Source organism: Ostrea edulis, chromosome 2 (assembly GCF_947568905.1).
Source record: "Ostrea edulis chromosome 2, xbOstEdul1.1, whole genome shotgun sequence".
NCBI lineage: Eukaryota > Metazoa > Mollusca > Bivalvia > Ostreida > Ostreidae > Ostrea > Ostrea edulis.
In genome coordinates this window covers 27,459,982-27,480,087 of record NC_079165.1, presented here as the reverse complement: position 1 = coordinate 27,480,087, position 20,106 = coordinate 27,459,982, and the positions used below count along the sequence as shown (strand labels likewise).

General features: G+C 37.4%; 2 protein-coding genes across 2 annotated transcripts in view; one reads left to right on the top strand and one right to left on the bottom strand.

Moving 5' to 3' along the window:
• The first annotated feature begins 4,473 nt into the window (after positions 1 to 4,473).
• LOC125682035 (innexin unc-9-like) lies at positions 4,474 to 10,007 on the top strand. The gene is made up of 2 exons (XM_048922405.2): positions 4,474 to 4,846; positions 8,156 to 10,007. Exons 1-2 carry the CDS (start codon positions 4,830 to 4,832, stop codon positions 9,549 to 9,551), a joined length of 1,413 nt encoding a protein of 470 aa, XP_048778362.1. The 5' UTR covers positions 4,474 to 4,829; the 3' UTR covers positions 9,552 to 10,007.
• A 2,341-nt stretch (positions 10,008 to 12,348) lies between these two features.
• LOC125679100 (uncharacterized) overlaps positions 12,349 to 20,106 on the bottom strand; it is a 21,465-nt gene continuing 13,707 nt past the window's right edge. The window contains exon 7 of the mRNA XM_048918046.2: positions 12,349 to 14,147. Coding sequence (XP_048774003.2) covers positions 12,941 to 14,147 — 1,207 coding nt within the window. The 3' untranslated portion in view covers positions 12,349 to 12,940. The remainder of the gene's footprint in view (positions 14,148 to 20,106) is intronic.

The following is a 20,106-nucleotide window of genomic DNA, read 5'->3' as shown; positions in this document are numbered from 1 at the left end:
TTTCATTTATTCTTGATGTCATATAAATTAGTATCGGAGATGTACGCGTTACCTCCGCACAGGTAAATCGAAGACACTGATGTGAAGTGAAGTAAAGCAAAACTCGCCCCCTTATATACCACGCCAACCTCGGTACATATAACAATAGAATATCCAACTAATATGGCGGATAAGCAGAGAAATATGGCGGACACATAGAATTCTACTATATTTATTACTCCATGTCAGCTTTAAACAGGTATCTAAACGCTCCAACACATCTGAATTTTTTTTTTAACCTTATTACAAATCCCAAATTTTCCGATCCCAATGAGTGCTTTAAAACGACAATATCTGGAATAAAAGTTTCCGGAAAAGGTTCAGTGAATCATTACCTTTTACTTGAAAATAGAAGGTGAAAATAACGAACATTTATCAATCTCATAACTCCTACAAGGAATAAAGAATAGATGGTTGGGCAAACACGGACCATAAGACATACCAGACATGGGATCAGGTGCCTAGAAGAAGTAAGCACCCCCTGTCGAACGGTTACACCTGCTGTGAGCCCTATGTCTTGGGAAACAGAGTAATCCGTAGTCAAAATCAATGTGTTAAGAACGCCCTAACAATCGGCATGAAACACGTCAGACAGCATTTGACCCAATGATAAGTTGTGTTGGCAAACTAGATCATTATAGCGAATATAGAAGTTGCGAAATGCTGACTTTAAACGAGACTGTTGAAACCCCTGTAACAACTTGTTTGTCAGTAGCTTGCCTCGATTTAAAACCTGATCATACGCAGAACAAGCTCTTGCGTATCGAATCAGTTGAGATAGGTAAACATCACATGCAGGTGATAATGGAATATTGCAATATAAATATGGAAAGTTGACGATGGAGAAGCTGAAATCATCCCGTTTGTCATAAAGTTGTTAGTTTGCCGTCAGTATCCATTTTCAATTAAATATCTAGGTACGAAGCAGATGTGGAGGACTCTGTCTAAATCATTACCTTTCCAAACTGTACAACAGTGTATTTCCCTCTTTCCGGCAATGGTGTCGTCTCCTTATGAGTGAAGGATTCTTAAGAGGGACGTTAAACAATATGCAATCAATCAATCATATAATGTGATGGATTTGAAAAACTAATGAATCAGTTGTTTAAATCCCAGACAGTTAAATATCTCTATAGCTGGATCTAAGTCCGTGTTTGCCCAACTCTTCCTTTTGTATTCTTTATAGGAGTTATGCGATTGATCACTGCTCGGTATCTTCATCTTTTCATAAATTGATATATAACTTTCAACAGTAATTTTCCTTTATGAAAGGTGAAGATAATTTTCATCAGCTATGAATGTTGACGTATTATATTGCAATTGAATTCCGTTTACATACAAAGTATTATTCATTGGTTCAACTCCTTGAAGTGTCCTTTGACCGGTCGCGGTAGCTCAGTGGTAGAGCGTTCGCATCGTAACCAGGAGGTCGTGAATTCGAGGTTCGCTCATACCATGGATGCGTCTAACATAGGTAGTGATTATCACTTCGCCAAACACTCAGCATTCATGGGTCTTTGGAATATGACCTTAAAAACGGAGGTCCAGTGTCGTGGCAGGCGTTGACACGTTAAAAAACCTCACTGCTACAGCCGTAAGCGCTAATCATAGGTCTGAATTTGTGGTACTTCACCTACAACTGGTGACGTCTCAAATTGAGTGAAAAATTCTTGACTTTATGTTAAATCAACAAACAAAACAAGTGAAGTTTAATCTAGCAAATCTATAATCTGAATCGTTTAAAATCAGCATTTCGCAAATTCTAAGTCATTTTAATGATCTCATTTGCAAATACAAGATGTCACTGTATTGAAAGCTGCCTGGCGTGTTTCATATCAATTGTTAGACCGTTCTTTACATAATGATTTTGACTACGGATTACTTCGTTTACCTGATCAGGATATGGGGCTCACGGCAGGTGTGACCGGTCAACAGTATACGCTTCCTCCTTCTAGGCACTTGATCCCACCTCTGGTATATCCAGGGATCCATGTTTGCCATTCTCTTATTTTTCGTCGGGAAAACTCCATGTCTGCCATCCACTGTCTCTGCGAGCTGTCATCAGATCTTCATATTTTACTCTCTTTCTTTGACTTCTACTAGGTCTATCATTATAAACTCTCCTGGTGATCATGTCGGGTCGAAAGTTTATTGGGACAATATTAGGAAACTACAGTTCCTTGCCTAGATCTACTTCTATCTGCCAGTCTGTAGCTTGGTTTAACATTCTTGACGCCTTTCGTTTCGTTCTCTTTTCTCATTTGTTCCCCCTCCTTCACATTCTGGATAAGTTTGTTTCTTACCTCTTTCCTTTGTCGTTTCATTACGTCGGCTAATTTCTAGAGGAACAGGCCTGGATTTCTCGAAAGAAATTGAAGTCAAAACTTGGACTTAAGTCTGTTCAAATAACAGAAAACTAAAACTTAAGTTTGAGATTATTATTTGTTTAGAAATCCTAGCCTGAGTAAGAGAGATAATCCATCCTGAATGTGTGTGCTTTAAAATGTTTGTTTTCCTCACAAGAGACAGTGTTGTGTTTCTGAAAGGTTCAACTTGTGCAGGTTTGTAGATGTTCGTAGAACATCGAACTGATCTTAGAAGGAAATGTAACTGAGAGTACTGACACCGCCATACTCCCGATCATGTAAGGGACCGTTGCTCAAATGTCCATCTCAACCATGCACATGTGAGCTTATAAATATAAAAATATTGTCTTTGCTTGGAAGTAAATCACAGGTGCGTGAGAAGGTAATGTTTGCACCTCATGTGTCTGGTCTATGTGTTTTTCTGAGCTTGATATGGAATTCTCTTAAACCTTGATGCAAGGTATAAACTTACAGTTACAACAAGAAACTGTTTCTTGATACCCAGCGATTGATGAGATTTGGAAACGAGTTTGGGTATAACAGTTTTATGGGGGAAACAAAGTTCATTACGATGTAATGGTGAGTTTATATAAGGATATATTCCAAGAATATCCTACCGTATTCAATATACTAATTTGTCTGCTTTTGTTTATAGCATTAACAGGGGATGCTTACTCCTCCTAGACACCTGATCCCACGTTTGTCCAACTCTCTGTTTTGTATTACTAGATTGATCACTGTTCGTTATCTTCCCCTTTCATTAATAGGCATATTGGATCAATATTTAATAACTTTCTTCTCGAACTTTCCGCAATCTGTCTCTGTAATTCTCCTCTGTAACTTTCCTCGGTAACTTCTCTCTAATGTACAATGATCAATAACAGAACTCCCATGAGAAATACAAAATAAAGAATTGGGCAAACTATAACATTCCTTCTTTAATTTTCATCGATAACTCCTCTCTTTAAATCTCCTTTGTAATTTTCCCACTGCAACTTCTCAGTAACCTTCCTCTGTAAATATCTCGTGTTTAGAACCATTTCAATCATGAATCATCCCTGCAAAACATCATTTCATCTCAATGCTTTAATACAGGCGGCATTCAAGCCTCATATAAAGACATCACAGACACGGGCAAGTTCTGACTATCAGTCCTACAGTCCTATCCAAACCATAAATTTTCATTTCAAATTTTTAAAAAATAACTTGAATGCACCTAAATTACTTGTATTTATGAAAAGTTTGATTAGATGGGTGTTACTGAATTTAGAGTTTCCATCATATCTGTTGATATAAAGTTTATAATGCTGTGTAAGTATTTGTAAGGGATTTCAAGCTAAATAAACAAACAGGTTTATGGAGATTGCTGTCTTTTTACTCACTGTGTTATAAATTTCATAAAGAACATAACGGGTGCCTTAATCATTCACTGTATTTGATTTGCAGTCCAAAAGAAGGCAAAAGTCATTCTCATTTCCTGATACAATTTATTGTGAAAAGTTTTATTTTGAATACATGCACTGATCAAATGGAAATAATTGTGAAAAATCAATCGGGATATCGAAAATAAATAAGATTAAAAACTGTAGCAGATTCACACAGAAAGTGTTGCGGATTCACACAGAAACTGTAGCGGATTCACACAGAAACTGTAGCGGATTAACACAGAAACTGTAGCGGATTCACACAGAAACTGTAGCGGATTCACACAGAAACTGTAGCGGATTCACACAGAAACTGTAGCGGATTCACACAGAAACTGTAGCGGACTCACACAGAAACTGTAACGGATTCACACAGAAACTGTAGCGGATTCACACAGAAACTGTAGCGGATTCACACAGAAACTATAGCGGATTCACACAGAAACTGTAGCGGATTCACACAGAAACTGTAGCGGATTCACACAGAAACTGTAGCGGACTCACACAGAAACTGTAACGGATTCACACAGAAACTGTAGCGGATTCACACAGAAACTGCAGCGGATTCACACAGAAACTGTAGCGGATTCACATGTAGCGGATTCACACATAAACTGTAGCGGATTCACACATAAACTGTAGCGGATTCACACAGAAACTGTAGCGGATTCACACAGAAACTGCAACGGATTCACAGTGCGCCGAATTTTCTGGCCTGTGTTATTTATCATGTCTGAAGTCTTAAGTAATTACTATGTATTGTTATGCTTATAAGGTCGACACGCAGTAATAATCGCAATTGTCTTGGTAATTGTCACTCTTACATTAACCCGTGATCACTTTCAGTATCGTGTTACAGAAGGCAGTAAAGTACACACAAAGACCAATCTTTATATCTACTGTTCTATGTCGTTGATCTTTTACTTACATTAACAGGCAAGTGCCAGGCCTGTGTAATATCCAAGTTGAGTTTGTCGGACAGGGTCCTGTCAATAGTGCGATGCCTGTGTTACAACCGTAAGTATGTTTGAAAAATGTGCGTGTGTGTGTGTGCGCGCGTGTGTGTAGATAAAATCCGATGATCAGATGTGTAACTTTTGATTTTCTTTACGAGGTTAAACCACTTTCACTTGAGTTATTTTTTTCAATTCATATAAATGTTCTGATTCATACGTGAAAGGTGAAGAAAAATACATGCCTGATCCTACATCTGGTATATTCAGGGGTCCGTGTTTGTCCTTCTCTTCATTTTGTTCTTCACAGGATGTATGAGGTTGACAAGCATATCAATGCAAAATTATTAAATTCAATCACTGTTCTTGATAACTGCCATTTCGGCAAACAGCCACATAGATCTACATGGAAACAATCTTGAACAGAAACCAATACACCAAATAGAGATGGTTTATGTCAATATCAAAATTACTCAATTTTATAAATTTTATACAATTATTAACATTTTTGAAGTCAATACGATGAGAGGTACAAAATTCACCGACCACGGAGGGCTAGAGAGCAAGCGATGAGAGAGGCCGGTTTTGCTTATTACATGATTGAATGATTTAAAACAACGAAACTGGTTACTAGGGCTTACTACAGATGACCTGGTCGGACAGATTTGTTTACAGTTACAGTGCAAAACCTAATGAAAGGTGATGAGAGACACGAGTTTTCATTAGACGACCAAAAGTAATAACTAATCGTATCAATATGTGATTTCCCAATTTATTTTTGGAAAAGAAATCCAATGTTATATCCATGTTGAAGGCCTTTGGGGATGAATAGAACGTTCTATATTTTCTACTTTGTTGGATATCAGACAATCACAAAGTTAGGAATTATTCATTCATATAGTGAAATGTATTCTTCGACCATTTTCTGTTTTTGCTGGCCTTTTCTGTGTTTGCAAAAAGCAGTTCTTCCTGAAATTGCATGTTATCAAGGTTGTTGAAATATTTCTAGGATTTGTAATCAAAGATCAAATCTCTCATGGAGTCGTCATACGTGTGGACGTATGACTGGTCAACAAGGGAAGCTTATTCCTCTAGTATGTCCAGGGGTCCATGTTTGTCATCTTAATTTTGTATTCCTTATAGGATTTGTATCATTATGTACAAATACAAAAGCCTTAATAATTTGAGAGAGAGGTTAGAGAAAGAGAGATAAAAAAGCAATGAAAATATTTCGTTTTATCTGTTCCAATGGGCATCATTAGTTTCAGATCATTACCATTTTTTGTAAGATATAACTTTTTTGTTTCATAGAAAAGCTTTAAATATGATATTGCAAAACGCACATTCAGGTTTTTTTCTCTGTATACCTTGTTGTATAAATATAATACTTAACCAAAGGAAGAGGGTAATTTGTACCCTTAATTTTTTCTTCTTCAAATATGCCTTTAAAATTGTACGAATTAGTTGAAAATGTGTTCTTTGTTTTAAATAAACTTCAAAATACTCTAGAAATGATTGGACACAATCACATTCTCACAGTACATGTTCTATTGTTTCCTTCTCACTGTGACAAAAAGTACATATCTTTGTGTTCATTTTTTTTTTTAAAGTAATGAGTTTGTTGCCAAAAATTGTGTTAATTATTCTGTATTGGAACCAGTTTACTGGGTTTCTCTTTGTTATCACGAAAGGTAATTTGGGGAATCTTTTCCTCCATATTATCTATATGTTAGAGTTCGCTCCATATTGTTTTACCTGTTGTCATTGAGAAATTTTTGTTCAGAAGTTCTTGATAGAATTTATGAGCTTTATAGCTGTTTGTTTTCTTCACTTGTTCATGTACAAAGATAAAACTTCAAAATATCGATTCTCATTACCCCTGAAAAACACTAACTCTTATCTTTAGGAATAAACTGTTCATAATATCTACCTGTTTTTATACACAAACTACGTCTACGTGGGTTCTATGTCTTACTTTGACAAGATCAAATCCTTCACATTTTTATTTGCATATTCATTCATATCTATAATGTTACAAAAGTGTTGTTAAATGGAAAATCACGTTCTCAATGCTGCGGTCCTTTCTACTCCTCGTTCTGTTAGACCATTCGGCAAACTTCGGCCGATTCCGGTACCCTCCGAGATGATCCGAGTGACTGTTAGACATCCTAAGGTGGCAGGGGACAGTTTCTTTGGTTTTGAAACATGTGGATAGGGGGTATACACCAAAGTCAGATTATGACAAACTAATGAAAAATCACATTTCCCTTTTATGTCAATACTTGTATTTCATATTAGTGTAGTTAATAAATTATGACCCTAAATTACATGTAATCTATAAATACTGGTGCTGGTGCACAAAACATGCTCTGAGCAGGTTCCCCTTTTTTGCTTTGATTTTCCCTCATTTGGGCTAATCCGCACCACCCCGACACCATCACAGTACCAAACATGGGGATTTAGACACTGTGCACAATCAAGAACCCTGTCTGCCCTTCTCAAAAATCTACCTCTCATATGGGGCCATCCACCTTACCTCACAGCTACAGACCTTTTGCTAGACCCTGTATGTTTTCACCGGAATTTCTTCAGCAACTGACCACGTGTCTTAGTTTCGTATTTGCACCCATCTATATGCTAGGAATCATGGTGACACCTACATGTTGTATATCAACATTTTTATTAAGCACTCAGCTACATTTGACATGCATCCTAAAATTATTGTATACATTTTTACACATGTAATATCACTTCAAATATGGGGTATTTCCATTTTTTGAAAAAAGTTGACCGGGCCTATAGTGCGAAACTGTCCCCTGCTACCTAACCTCTCTTCTGTTCTTCTGTCGATCGCGATAGATTAAAGAACCTAGTGTCAATTTTGATTTTTATCTTTAATTAGACTGACGGTGTGTAAATGTGATTAAACAGATAAACGAGGAGGGTCTGTTTTGACAGTTGTATATATTTACTCCTAAACAATGGATTCAGACAACTTCGCGGAATCTTTGTGGTAAATGGATTAAGACCTTAACGTATAGTTAACCATTGTTTGTGTATATGTACGTAAAATATTAGTTTCGTCACAATGACTTTTATAAAACACACCGCAGACATTCAATACTATATGAAAGATGGGGAGCAAAACGGACACAAGGACAAAACGCTTCAAAATGTATGTATTGATATTGTAGAATTGAGTATTACAGGAAAGTGATTATTTGTTAATATTTGCGTTGAATTTGAACTATTTTCCTGTCTGCAATATACCCAGTTCAATCAGAAAAATTAAGTAAACTGGAAGATTCACTTATCAATCGTACTACAGGAATAAATAGAACTGACCTTTAAGTCTTGGTTCATTTTCTTTCAGTCTTGAAAGGATCTTGGGACCAGCTGGGGTCTACAAGCGTGCGTTCTATGACGACAACTACATAGACAGGATGAGTTACTATTACACTAACATGTTTCTACTCTTCTACGTAATGCTGTCCGTCACGGAAGAATGGTTCAAATTTCCTGTGAAGTGTTTTTGCCCTGTGACCTTCACAGAAGAGGAGGTTCTCTACACGACCCATCTCTGTTGGATTGAAAAAATGTTCTTTGTTCCCTGGAATAGGACCATTCCAAGTGATTACGACATTCGACAACTGGAGATGCAGATCCAGTACTACCAGTATGTGCCGGTTGTGTGTTTGATGATGGCTTTTCTCTTTTATCTCCCCAGGCTCGTATGGAAACAGTGCACAAACTCAAGCGGGTTGAAGCTGAAGAAGTTGATCGAACTGGCGAGATCGTACCAGCTGGAAAACGACAATGCCCTGTTTGAGAATGAACTGAAGTATCAGTACGGTCTGATCACTACTGATCCTTACAGTGAAGAAAGAAGACAAGAAGTTGTCAAGATCCTTTGTGAGTATATCGACTTGTACTGTTCCAAAGTGGAGCCTTTCAGAGCAGGTGTACTACCAAAATTAAGAGAGCGATTTGGAAGTTTGTGTTATCTTGGAATCGGCAGACATTACGGAAACTTTTTCCCTTCGCTTCAGATCGGTGTACGAGTTCTGTACTTCCTTAATGCTATCGGTCATCTGTGGTTTCTGAACGCTTTTATTGGAAATGAGTTTGCTTTCTATGGATATGAGGTCATAAAGCGATTTCTGAAAGGAGAAGAAAATTACATTGGAACGTCTCGGTTTCCCATTGTGACACTCTGTGATTTGGAAATCAGACGAATGTTTACATTTTATCGATACACCATACAATGTGTTGTGCCTATCAACATCTTCAACGAGAAGTTCTTCCTTTTCCTTTGGTGTTGGCTTGTTATTCTTTCTTTCCTATCGTTTTTAAACCTTTTCGTGAATATTGCCAAATTTGTGACTCCTTACTCAAATATAGCATTTTTGAAAAAGTATCTTGCTATAAATGGCATCTACTCTCGTGGAGACAAGGCAATGAAAATTCCTATCAGACGATTCTATAATCATTTGAAACAAGATGGCGTATTTATTCTCCGACTTTTGACGCAGACGACAAATACCGTCGTCGTCACAGAAGTGATGAGAGAATTGTGGGCAAAGTTTCGGGATAGAGAATTAGAACTGAACGACCAGAAGTTTGAGGAAAACAATAACAAGCAATTTCGACGAACAAATGGTATTGTGAGGTTTGATAACACCGTGATACATATCGGCGGACACGGTTCTCTCTCCCACTGTTCCGAGAGAGACCTGATGAGGAGATTTCCAAGAGAAACGTTTGTTTAAATGTTTTAACTTTTGTGATACATTTGACTACGGTTTACCCCGATTACCTGATCATAATCTAGGGCCCATCGGTCAACAGGGGATCTTTACTCTTCCCAGGCACCTGATTCCACTTCTGGTGTGTCTAGGGGGTCCATATTTGCCCTTCTCTTAATTTTGTATTCTTTATGGGATTTATGAAATTTATCCCTGATCGTTGTCCTCACTTGTTCATGTGCAATATTTCATAGATTATTTTACCTGTGTGACGGTAGTGAATGAAGAAACTATCAAATAGACTACCACGTGAAATCCAGGTTTCCTTTCATCAACCAAGATGATTGTAAAATCCACCAAATACATCAATTTTAAATGGCTGATTATAACTTCCAAAACTATCTCAAAAACAGTACTTGTAAGACTTTAAAAGTTTGTTTGTGGGATTAATCTTGATATTAAAATGGATTCTTTGATGCCTCTTCTGATATTGCCATATTTACGGTACATTGGGCTCTGTTATTTTATTTGTGTTTGTCAATCGTATCTAAGGACTCTTATTTATATCTTTTTGATCGTTTCATTCAGAGATTTATCTTGACACTCCTGTTTTCTTCAGCCTGCTTTGGGAGGCCTATAAATATTTTCCAATGTATCCTGTACTTCTGGTTAAAGTATTAAAGGCACGATATCGATAACCTAAACTGCATTAAAACATCTACTTTATATCAACAACTAATGACTTCAAGAGAAGCGTGCAAGTGAAAAATACTTTTAAAAACGACTGACTTTTGCAATGAAGTAATTTTTATAACAATTTTAATTCTCTCGTGTATTTCAATATTCTGTCAATATTCTGTGTGCCATTTTCCAATAGCATAAACCCCATCTGCAAAATAAATTTCAATCTTTCAACCTTGTAAAAAAACATCTGAGTGAGTACTGGTATTCATATTCAATAAGGAGCCTGCCATTTTAATTTTGTTTTATGTATCAACAATACTCGTTTTCATTTTTGTTTTATTTTTTGCAAGAGCATGTTCTGCTAATGATCATTTTTAAATCAATGCAGACTACTGACAAATAAGTTGATGTTACAGGAATTTCAACAGTCTCCTTTAAAAGTCAGCATTTCGCAAATCGATGGTCGTTATAACGATCTAGTTTTCGAATACAAGGTATCACTGTTTCAATGGCTGTCTGACGTGTTTCATGCCAATTGTTATACCATTTTTACATACTGATTTTCACTACGGATTACTCCATGTACATGTACCTGATCAAGGTATAGGACTCAATGCGGATGTGATCTGTCAATAGGGGATGCTCAGCTTACTCCTCCTATATATCTTATCCTATCCCTGGTACGTTTAGGGGTCCGTGTTTGCCCTTCTCTAATATATATATATATATTTTTTATCTTTTATAGGATTTACGATAATGATTAATATTAGTTATCTTCATTTGTTCGTGAAAAGAACAATTGTAGACTAATAGCCTTCTGTTCAATCCTTTCTGTATTGAATAAAATATTCATAAACTCAACGAAACTTGATGAAACTCCATAAATCAGGATATTGCGCATAATTCAAGTAAAAAAAGAAACCACATTTTTTCTTCACAAAGACTTCAATTTCAGGAAAGGGATATTTACCAGCTTTCCAATACAAAGACTCATTTTTACTGCAGTGCTCAATTCCAAAAGTACGTGTAATATCATCGTTAATCTGTGCTCATCCTACATACAAGGTTTCTTTCGACGGACCAGTCAAAGTAACCTAGTAATTAGGGAGCTTGCTTTGTATAACCTATCAATTAGGGAGCTCGCTTTGCAGCCTAATAATTAGAGAGCTTGTTTTGCAGCCTAGTAATTAGGGAGCTCACTTTGCAGCCTAGTAATTAGGGAGCTCGCTTTGCAGCCTAGTCATTAGGGAGCTCGTGTTGTAGCGTAATAATTAGGGAGCTCACTTTGTAGCCTAGTCATTAGGGAGCTCGCTTTGTAGCCTGGTCATTAGGGAGCTCGCTTTGTAGCCTAGTCATTAGGGAGCTCGCTTTGTAGCCTGGTCAATAGGGAGCTCGCTTTGTAGCCTAGTCATTTGGGAGCTCGCTTTGTAGCCTAATAATTAGAGAGTTCGCTTTGCAGCCTAATAATTAGGGAGCTCACTTTGTAGCCTAGTCATTAGAGAGCTCGCTTTGTAGCCTAATAATTAGAAAGTTCGCTTTGCAGCCTAATAATTAGGGAGCTCGCTTTGTAGCCTAGTAATTACGAAGCTCGTTTCTACAGCTGGTGACGTCTCAGTATGAGTAAAACATTCCTAACAACCAACCAGCCTTATTTAACATAAACCAGTGAAGAAAAGAAAAACTGTTACAATCAGAAAGACCTCTTCGGAACACTGCGCGCCATTTAAATGTCGACCTACACGAAAGACCGGAACGACATGGAATAAACAAAATATGGTCGTTATGTACAATTATACATGTGTATAGTTTCCATATGTATTAATCCCCGATAACCCTATCAACTAGGGAATTTGACTAGAAATTAAATCACCACGTTACTGTACGCAGTGAAATTACTTTGGTATCTGTATGCTGGAATGTGGAAATCCAAAGACAACATTGGAAAAATCTTTTTAATTTAGACGTTCAACTGAATTTAAATCCGCCAGTCTTTATCAACATGACGCTATCTAAAACCCAGTCACCAGCCACCTGATAGAATAGATTTTTATATCAATGTTCCCCACACTCGGTGGAGGTTTGGTCCCTAATGAGAAAAAAATGATGAATCTGTTAAACGACGATTAATGATACTGAAGACAACAATGATTCTTTATAAAAAATCAACAAAATATAATCAGTATACCATATTCAACAATTACATAAACAAATGCGTATGTTCATCACAGGTATGACAAAAATAATGCAAGATTTTCGTAAGATTGTCGTGGTAAAATTATCTAGTAAATCGCTGGCCTCATGAAAATCCAGAGGCCACGAGGCAGAAGTCCTGTTGGATCAAAAGTAAAAACCGGACGTACGTAAGTTCTTTGCATTGTCCTACTCCAGTAGTTTCATTACACTATTCTCTTTCGAGATCACTATAATCTTTGATAAATGGAATTGAACCGATAGACAGTACTATACTAAACGAAATGGCTAAACACAGCCTACACATTTATAACTTATCTTGAACGACAGTTCAGAGGAGACAGTTAGAGGAGTACAGAATCAAATGTCACATTCTGGGCTAAACTTTCTATTCTTCTAGAATGTGTAGCCCTGTGATGAAACATTTTGTATTAGATAATGCACCATGGTTTTTTTTTAAATCGCTGCGTGGTGAAGCAACGTCACTGACTCTCCTTGGCCCATATGGTTAGGTTAACTATAATGCTTGGGTTAACTATTCAGCACTGAATTTCGTTATCTTTGAGGTTTAAGTAACTTGTAATTGCGGGTTTCTTGCAGTAGTTTTTCCACAGTATTTCCACTAACTCTGAAGCTAGCACCTGGCTGGTGTTTGCAGAAACCATCCAAATAACGAATACCCCATCATTTTTCAAGTACTGGTTTACAAACTTGTTCACCAGGTCCCCTTGTCTGGAATCACCGGGAGCGGTGAAATGGCGAGGCTGCGTAAGAGTTAAATATTTCTTTACATATTCGTTCTGTCTCCATGGTAAACAGAAAGTGATGACGTTCCACACGAAATGCGCACCATTAACGACGGTCATCCCAACAAGAAGGAACCATATCACAACGAAGAGTTTCTCATTGAACAGATTCACTGGCAGTGAACACTGGACAGTCCAGCGTTGTAAATTAGCCAGCTGTCTGATGTCGAAGTCACAGTACGTCACTAACGGAAACCGCGCCATATCCTCCCATTTTTCACTTCTGAACATCAACATGAGAAAATCCGGACCAACGCGAAGGAAGTTGTTACCCAAAATAGCTTCCAAAAGAAAGATTTGCCCAAGAGTATTAGCAAAATACATGAAATCGGTAATGAGATAGAAGACGGACATGAAATTTCCTTGATGGAACCCTCCATTTGCGAAGGCTTCTTTGACCCGCTGAGATGTTTTCGTTCTACCCACAATACAATCCCGAACGGCAATCCATCTGTCAATGAAGATAGCCAAGTGTCCAATCTTCTCACTTCTGTCATCTGGACTTTCATAGGTAGCGTTCTCAGCCATCCGGAGTACCTTCTTCAAATCAAAACCAGAATAACCATTCCAATGTTTCCAGAACATTCTGGGAAGAAAAAATAGAAATGCTTGTAAAGCAAAGATGATGGGGATCCACTGGTAATATAAGATCTCCTGGTCATCTCTCTGCTTGTGATCCACCGGAAGTGCATCTTCGAACGGTACAAGGTACGTGTTTTTGATCCAGCAGTACGCGTTTGCGTACGACACGTGGAACTTTTTGAACTGAGCTGGGCACCAGCAAGAGATCGGTTCTCCGACAAATTGTTTGGCGCTAGCGAAGAGGGTAAGCGCGATGAAGAATGCCATGCAGTAGAGACGGTTCAGGCGATGTGCACCAGTGTCGTCTGTGGTTCCTACTTTTATCTTCTTGAAGGCTTTTCCTGTGATGTCCTCAACACTGAAATAACAGACGGATTTCGGTTAATCTAAATGACGACAAATTGCTAATATGAATTTTAGGTATCTGTGTTTCCACTGATCTTGTCTCGCATTCTAAGATGCAACATAAAGCAGTGTGGGTTGTCTGTCAAATTATTGAATGTTTTGCCCAAAAAAATCCATACAAATTTCTATTCAATCAATACATACCTTAATTTTTTAAGTGTTCTCTTTAGAAAAATATATCAACCAAATTGATGAATTTAAACATTTGATTTCTACTATTGGTATCATGAATTACAAAATTGAATACGTACATGTTACTTCTAGTAACTTGTTGGCCGAGTCACGTAGCAGGTTAAGTTACGGAGATTAAATGCAGCATTGCCACATACATGTACTTAAAGTAACATTTATTTCAAGTTTACAATTTATGAAACAGCCGTATGATAATCTATTCAGTCTCAGAGTTTTGTCACGTTTAAAATTGTTTTACTGTAATTTATGATAGCATCATCAAACTTATAATTTGTTCATATTTGTTTTTCGTGGGACGTCAAACTCCTATAGTAGCTGGTGACGTACAAACTTCTCGAAAGGACGTAAAACAATGAACGAACTTGAGTCGTTCAAATCATCACTACGAGATCGTCTTCCTTTCAATCAAATCATCACTACGAGATCGTCTTCCTTTCATGCAATCAAAGCATCGACACTATTACAACCAGGTATTACATCAAGTAACGTGTAGGCTCAGAGCAGGTTAAGTTACGATAGTCTACTACTGTGTTTCATTCAGGGATGTCTTAGGCTAGGGTCTTGTAGCATTATCACATATTAATTTGGATTTCCAATATTTTGAGAAAGTTAAATGTAATTTGTGGGCCACACTAAACAGAACGGAAAAAGCTTGAGGGTACTTCACACAAAAACCAAAAAAAGGGATGCATAAGTTGATATTTATTTTTTGGCCGCTTAGTTTAGCTGTAATGAGTATAGATATAAAATTCCTTTTCAAAAAGGGACTTGTAAATTCCTAAGATGTTTATACCCTTTTTTATATACATGTAATTCTATACAAATTTTCATCACTTTTTTTACTTGATTGAGAAACCATACGACTAAATAACATCCCATGCGGCAAATTATATACATTTTACCTATGAAAATGTATCTTCAGTTTTGAAAGAAAAAATTGTCTGTAGTCTATTGTTTATTTCTGACGGGGGATATTGGACGTGCATAAGAGCATCTGATTTATAGCCAACCAGGAAATTCCTTCTTACCAGATCTTGGGTGACTAACGTTTCAGTTACGTGGTGCAATTTAAGCAGTTTGTCGTAAATAACCAAGGGCGTGCTATATCTATGTAGCAATAAATAAGGGAATAAAACTTCGTTTTAATGCTGTCAGTAGGTATAAAGTCTGCCCCATTTATAATCAATACGCCGGTCAACTGATCATCGATCGCCGATCATGTTCAGTTCAAGGGTTTATTTTTCGAACAGAATAAAAGCCACGATGTTTCATCCTGTAGTTTTCGCTTGACTAGTTTCAAAGTTCATCCCACACACAACAACAGCAGGTTTTTTTTTTTAAAGCCATCTCTTTTGGAGGGTTTAAATGTCCCGGGTCGGCTTCATCTTTACGGTTGATTGATTGATTAATAAATTTAAAAAAAAAACACCAACATGCAACCTCAAGCAAAAAGGTTATGATAAACAGTAGTCCATAGAAATAATAATGATTATCAAAAATGTGAAAAAAAGATATCGTGAAATTTTCAAGTAATAGTGAAAATTAAAAGATCTGCGCAGGAGCTTAAAAACTACATGTATATGTAACGTAATTATACTCACAGATGTCCCATTTTGAGAGCCTGTTTTTGGATCCAATTCCTCCAAAGTTTTCCCCTGCTTATGAGTTCATCCTTAGGGATAGATTTAAATTCCCTTTCTCTAGTCCTGCAAGAGATAAACACACAGTCAGGTGTGTAGATATTACCTGTGTAGGTGACTAGGTGTGTATACTGTGGTAACGTCAAACCCGCACCGAATCATGAAGGGTGTAAAATATTTTTACCGACGAAAGTCACGCGGAACAAAAGCCTTTAAACGCCGCTTGTAATACAAGGAGAGGACCATAGAAATGTGGGCATTTTGTTCATATAAAAAGACACCTTTTAAATCCCTGTGATATTTACAAAACTAAACTTAAGTTAATTTTGTCAATGTATTTCCCAGTTGGAATTTATATGTGTCTCAGTGGGGATCCAGGAAATTTTCTAGGTGTAATTCCCCAAGGTCCGCCACTACATGTTTATAATATCAAAATAATAATAATGATAATAATAATAATACAATAATAATAATTTATTAACCTCTTCATCTGCTATTTTACAGTCTTTGAAAGAAAATTAGAAATTTCAATTAATTCGCATCCCTTTCCCTTGAATTAACATGCTATATAAGATTCAAGGTTTCGATCATTTTATTAATTTGCTAGCTTGAGTATCAAAATAATGCTTCTTTACGTTGAATGAAATTCTTGATCATATTTAATTGATTTTCTTAATCATGCCATCTTTTCATGAAATCCAACAACTGGATTTCACAACCCCCCTCTGCACCTCGGAGGAGTGTTACTAATATCAAGTGACTGTGTATGTACAAGTACGTCCTATATATATACAGCAGTTTTAAATAAATTTGCTTTAAACTTTGATCGAATGTGTAACCACGTGTTAATGATAGTAAAAACCTGTTTTAACAAGATGTAAGATATGGTGGATTTTCAAACCTAGATATGGATTAGAACTATCTACATGTCATATTTCATGATTCACGATTGATAATAAACTTCGACTCCTTGTGATTAAGATGGAATGTAAATAACAGCATAAAGATGGCCAAAGATGTTTGTACATGAAATGAACACGCGGCGTATCTTTAATTAGGTTAATACATAATATTAAAGGTAATACATGACGTGAACTGTGTCAACTTCATGCATGATGAGATGAGTTTGTTGCATAGTCATTGACTCTCTCTCTCTCTCTCTCTCTCTCTCTCTCTCTCTCTCTCTCTCTCTCTCTGCTTTACGGTTTGGCACTAAACGGTAACGTCTTACATTAATTTTTAACTTTTTATAACTGCATGCACCGTCATTGTGAAATCATTTCGAATTAAATGTGATTTGTTGTGTTTTTCTTCCTCCAAGATTCTCTTAGAACAGTACTTGACCACGTGTATGTTCATTTTGATTTTGTGTGGCGGATCTGATTTTTTATTTTGTAATTTTAACACCTAGCTTCCTGAAGTTATAGTTCTGAGTCTATATGAATATTTGAGGTGACTCTAGCTGAGAAATGCGATTCAGGGGTTGGTAGGGCGCATTGAAAGAGTTATTAATAGAAAGTAGACAGGATGGCTATGAATCTAAATGAATTTGTTGTTTAACACGAATTTACAGTCTGGTAAGGAGTTCCAATAAAGATGTCACTTTTAAAGCAACGTTTCAGAATGCTTTTTGAGTTTTTGGCAGGAAGAAGGTTATCTGCAATGTGTGGGTCAGTGGGGGTCGTTACAAGACCTCTGATGATCTTGAAGAGTAAGCACAGTCTCTGATCCCTTCTACACTCTAATGTACCTTGGCGTCCATTGTTTATCACTCAAAACAAAACTGGGTTGGGTGCCCTGCGTTGTATGTTTTCGATTTTCCGTGTGTCCCGTTTGAGATCTTTGTCCCACACTACTGCTGAGTAGAATGAATCAGTGATTTATAGGCTGCTGTGACAATATCTCAGATTACCCCCGAATGAAACCCAGAATGGAATTAGCTTTTCTTATGGTTTTCGAAATGTCCGAATGCCACTTAAGGTCATCGCTGATAGTAATTCTTAAGGATTGGTTGTGCGAAACTTGCTCTAGGATGGTGTTGTTCAGAGGATAGTTTTTCCATGGAAATTTGATTCGTGCTATTGTCACGTGGTAACATTTCGTGGCGTTGAAGGTATCACACCGGTAATTATTTTCACTACATATTACTATAGAGGGGGGGGGGGAATCATTAAAAATCAGTTTACAGAATTGATGCCGAATAACGCAGTCGGAACCTATCTCGATCGTCTGCCAACACCAGAAAAACAACACCCTACACGGCATTTTCGAGAGAGAGAAAATGCCCGCAAACAAGACTACCCTCAAATCCACGTGTTTTTCACATGTGTGTAAACAGCCGGAGTGCACCTCAGGAAGTAGCCTCAGTTACCAACAGCAAATATTTCCTTTGTATACACTTGGTTATTTCTACAAATTACACAAAATTTCCTAATCAGAGGGTACAAAAATTAAGAGAAAAGAAGAAGAGGAAATGAGAAAAATCGCGCAAGGAAAAAAAAATTTCAAATCGATTCTGAGCTTAGAATGCAAAGTTGTCTGAGATCATCTTGCAAATTGTTTTTGGTCATCTGGTGATTGGGTGTTGCGATAAATAGATAGTACTTTCTGATAGATGAATCGGTTTATTATAGCACTGGAAGAAAATATTTTTGAGTACTTTTCATGTTTAGATATGGATGATACATTCTACATTTCAAACAATTTTGAAATAACAGGAAGTGTCATCCATGTTGTCACTCTTTCCTAAGCGAATAAGTTATTGGATAATCGTGAGAGTTAGTGGGTAGAATTCAGGGTATGTAAGGCCGTGTTTCGTCAATTTCACTTGTTTAGGGACAACAATCTTATAGTAAGTTTTCCCTTTCTGTAGGCTCACAGTGGTAGAGCGTTCGCTTCGTAAAGGCGAGATCATGGGTTCAAGCCCCGCTCATGACATGTGGTTGTATGTGAGAGGGTATGGCTGTCGCCCGCTTGGACACGTGGGTTTCCTCCGGGTACTCCGGTTTCCTCCCACATAAATGACCCCCTAGCGCAAACATCCGTGCATCAAAGGACCCCATTGGAAATAAGCTTTCGAGCTTTCATGGGTTATCCTTGGTATATCTATATGTATGTTTGTATGTATATACCGAATAAACATTTATTCCCGTCAAACCTACTTTTTAAAGATTGACTGTATATTGTTTAACGTCCCTCTCAAGAATTTTTCACTCATATGGAGACGTCACTATTACCGATGAAGGGCTGCAAAGTTTAGGCCTATGCTCGGCGCATATGACATTTGAGCAGGGAAGGATCTTTATCGTGCCACACCTGTGGCCTCAGTTTTTGCGGTCTCATCCGAAGGACCACCCCATTTAATCGCCTCTTACGACAATCACACCTTCTCCTAATGAAGTGTTAAGAATAATGTCTAGCGAGAGAGCGAGTTGGTTCCTTATAGTAGCGGCAATGTGGAATCAGGGGTAGGCAAACAACGGAGATGTAGAATTCAAGTTTACTCAACTATCTGTATGCAAAGTTTTTGAGTTAATCAAATTGAGAGAGACAATTTTGATTGCTCGTACGATAAATACTCCTCTGTTTAACTAACAAATTCTGAGTTGCCTAAACTGTTTTACAAGCACGAAATATTCTAATTTTACATTCGATTCCGTGGGGATTCGTTTAGAATACATGTAGGTCCTCAGTACCCCTTGCTTGTCGCAAGAGACGACTAAATGCATGGTGCAGTCCTTTGGATAAGACCGTAAAAACCGAAACCACGTGTCACAGCAAGTGCAGCACGACAAAGATCCTTCCCTGCTCAATGGCCGTAAGCGCCGAGCATAGGCCTAAATTTTGCAGCCCTTCACCGGCAATGGTGACGTCTCTACACAGGTGATGATATTGCTCTCATCAAATGAATTATTGCGCGCATTAATACACAAGTTCCGAGATATCAACTCTTCTGTGATGGAGGTACATGTACATTCAATATACCGTTGAACGCTTGAGTGGGTACAAAATGTATACAAATGTTATAGGCTAGCTATGTAAGTAAGGGATACAAGACGAAGATGGTCTATTATGTCAGAT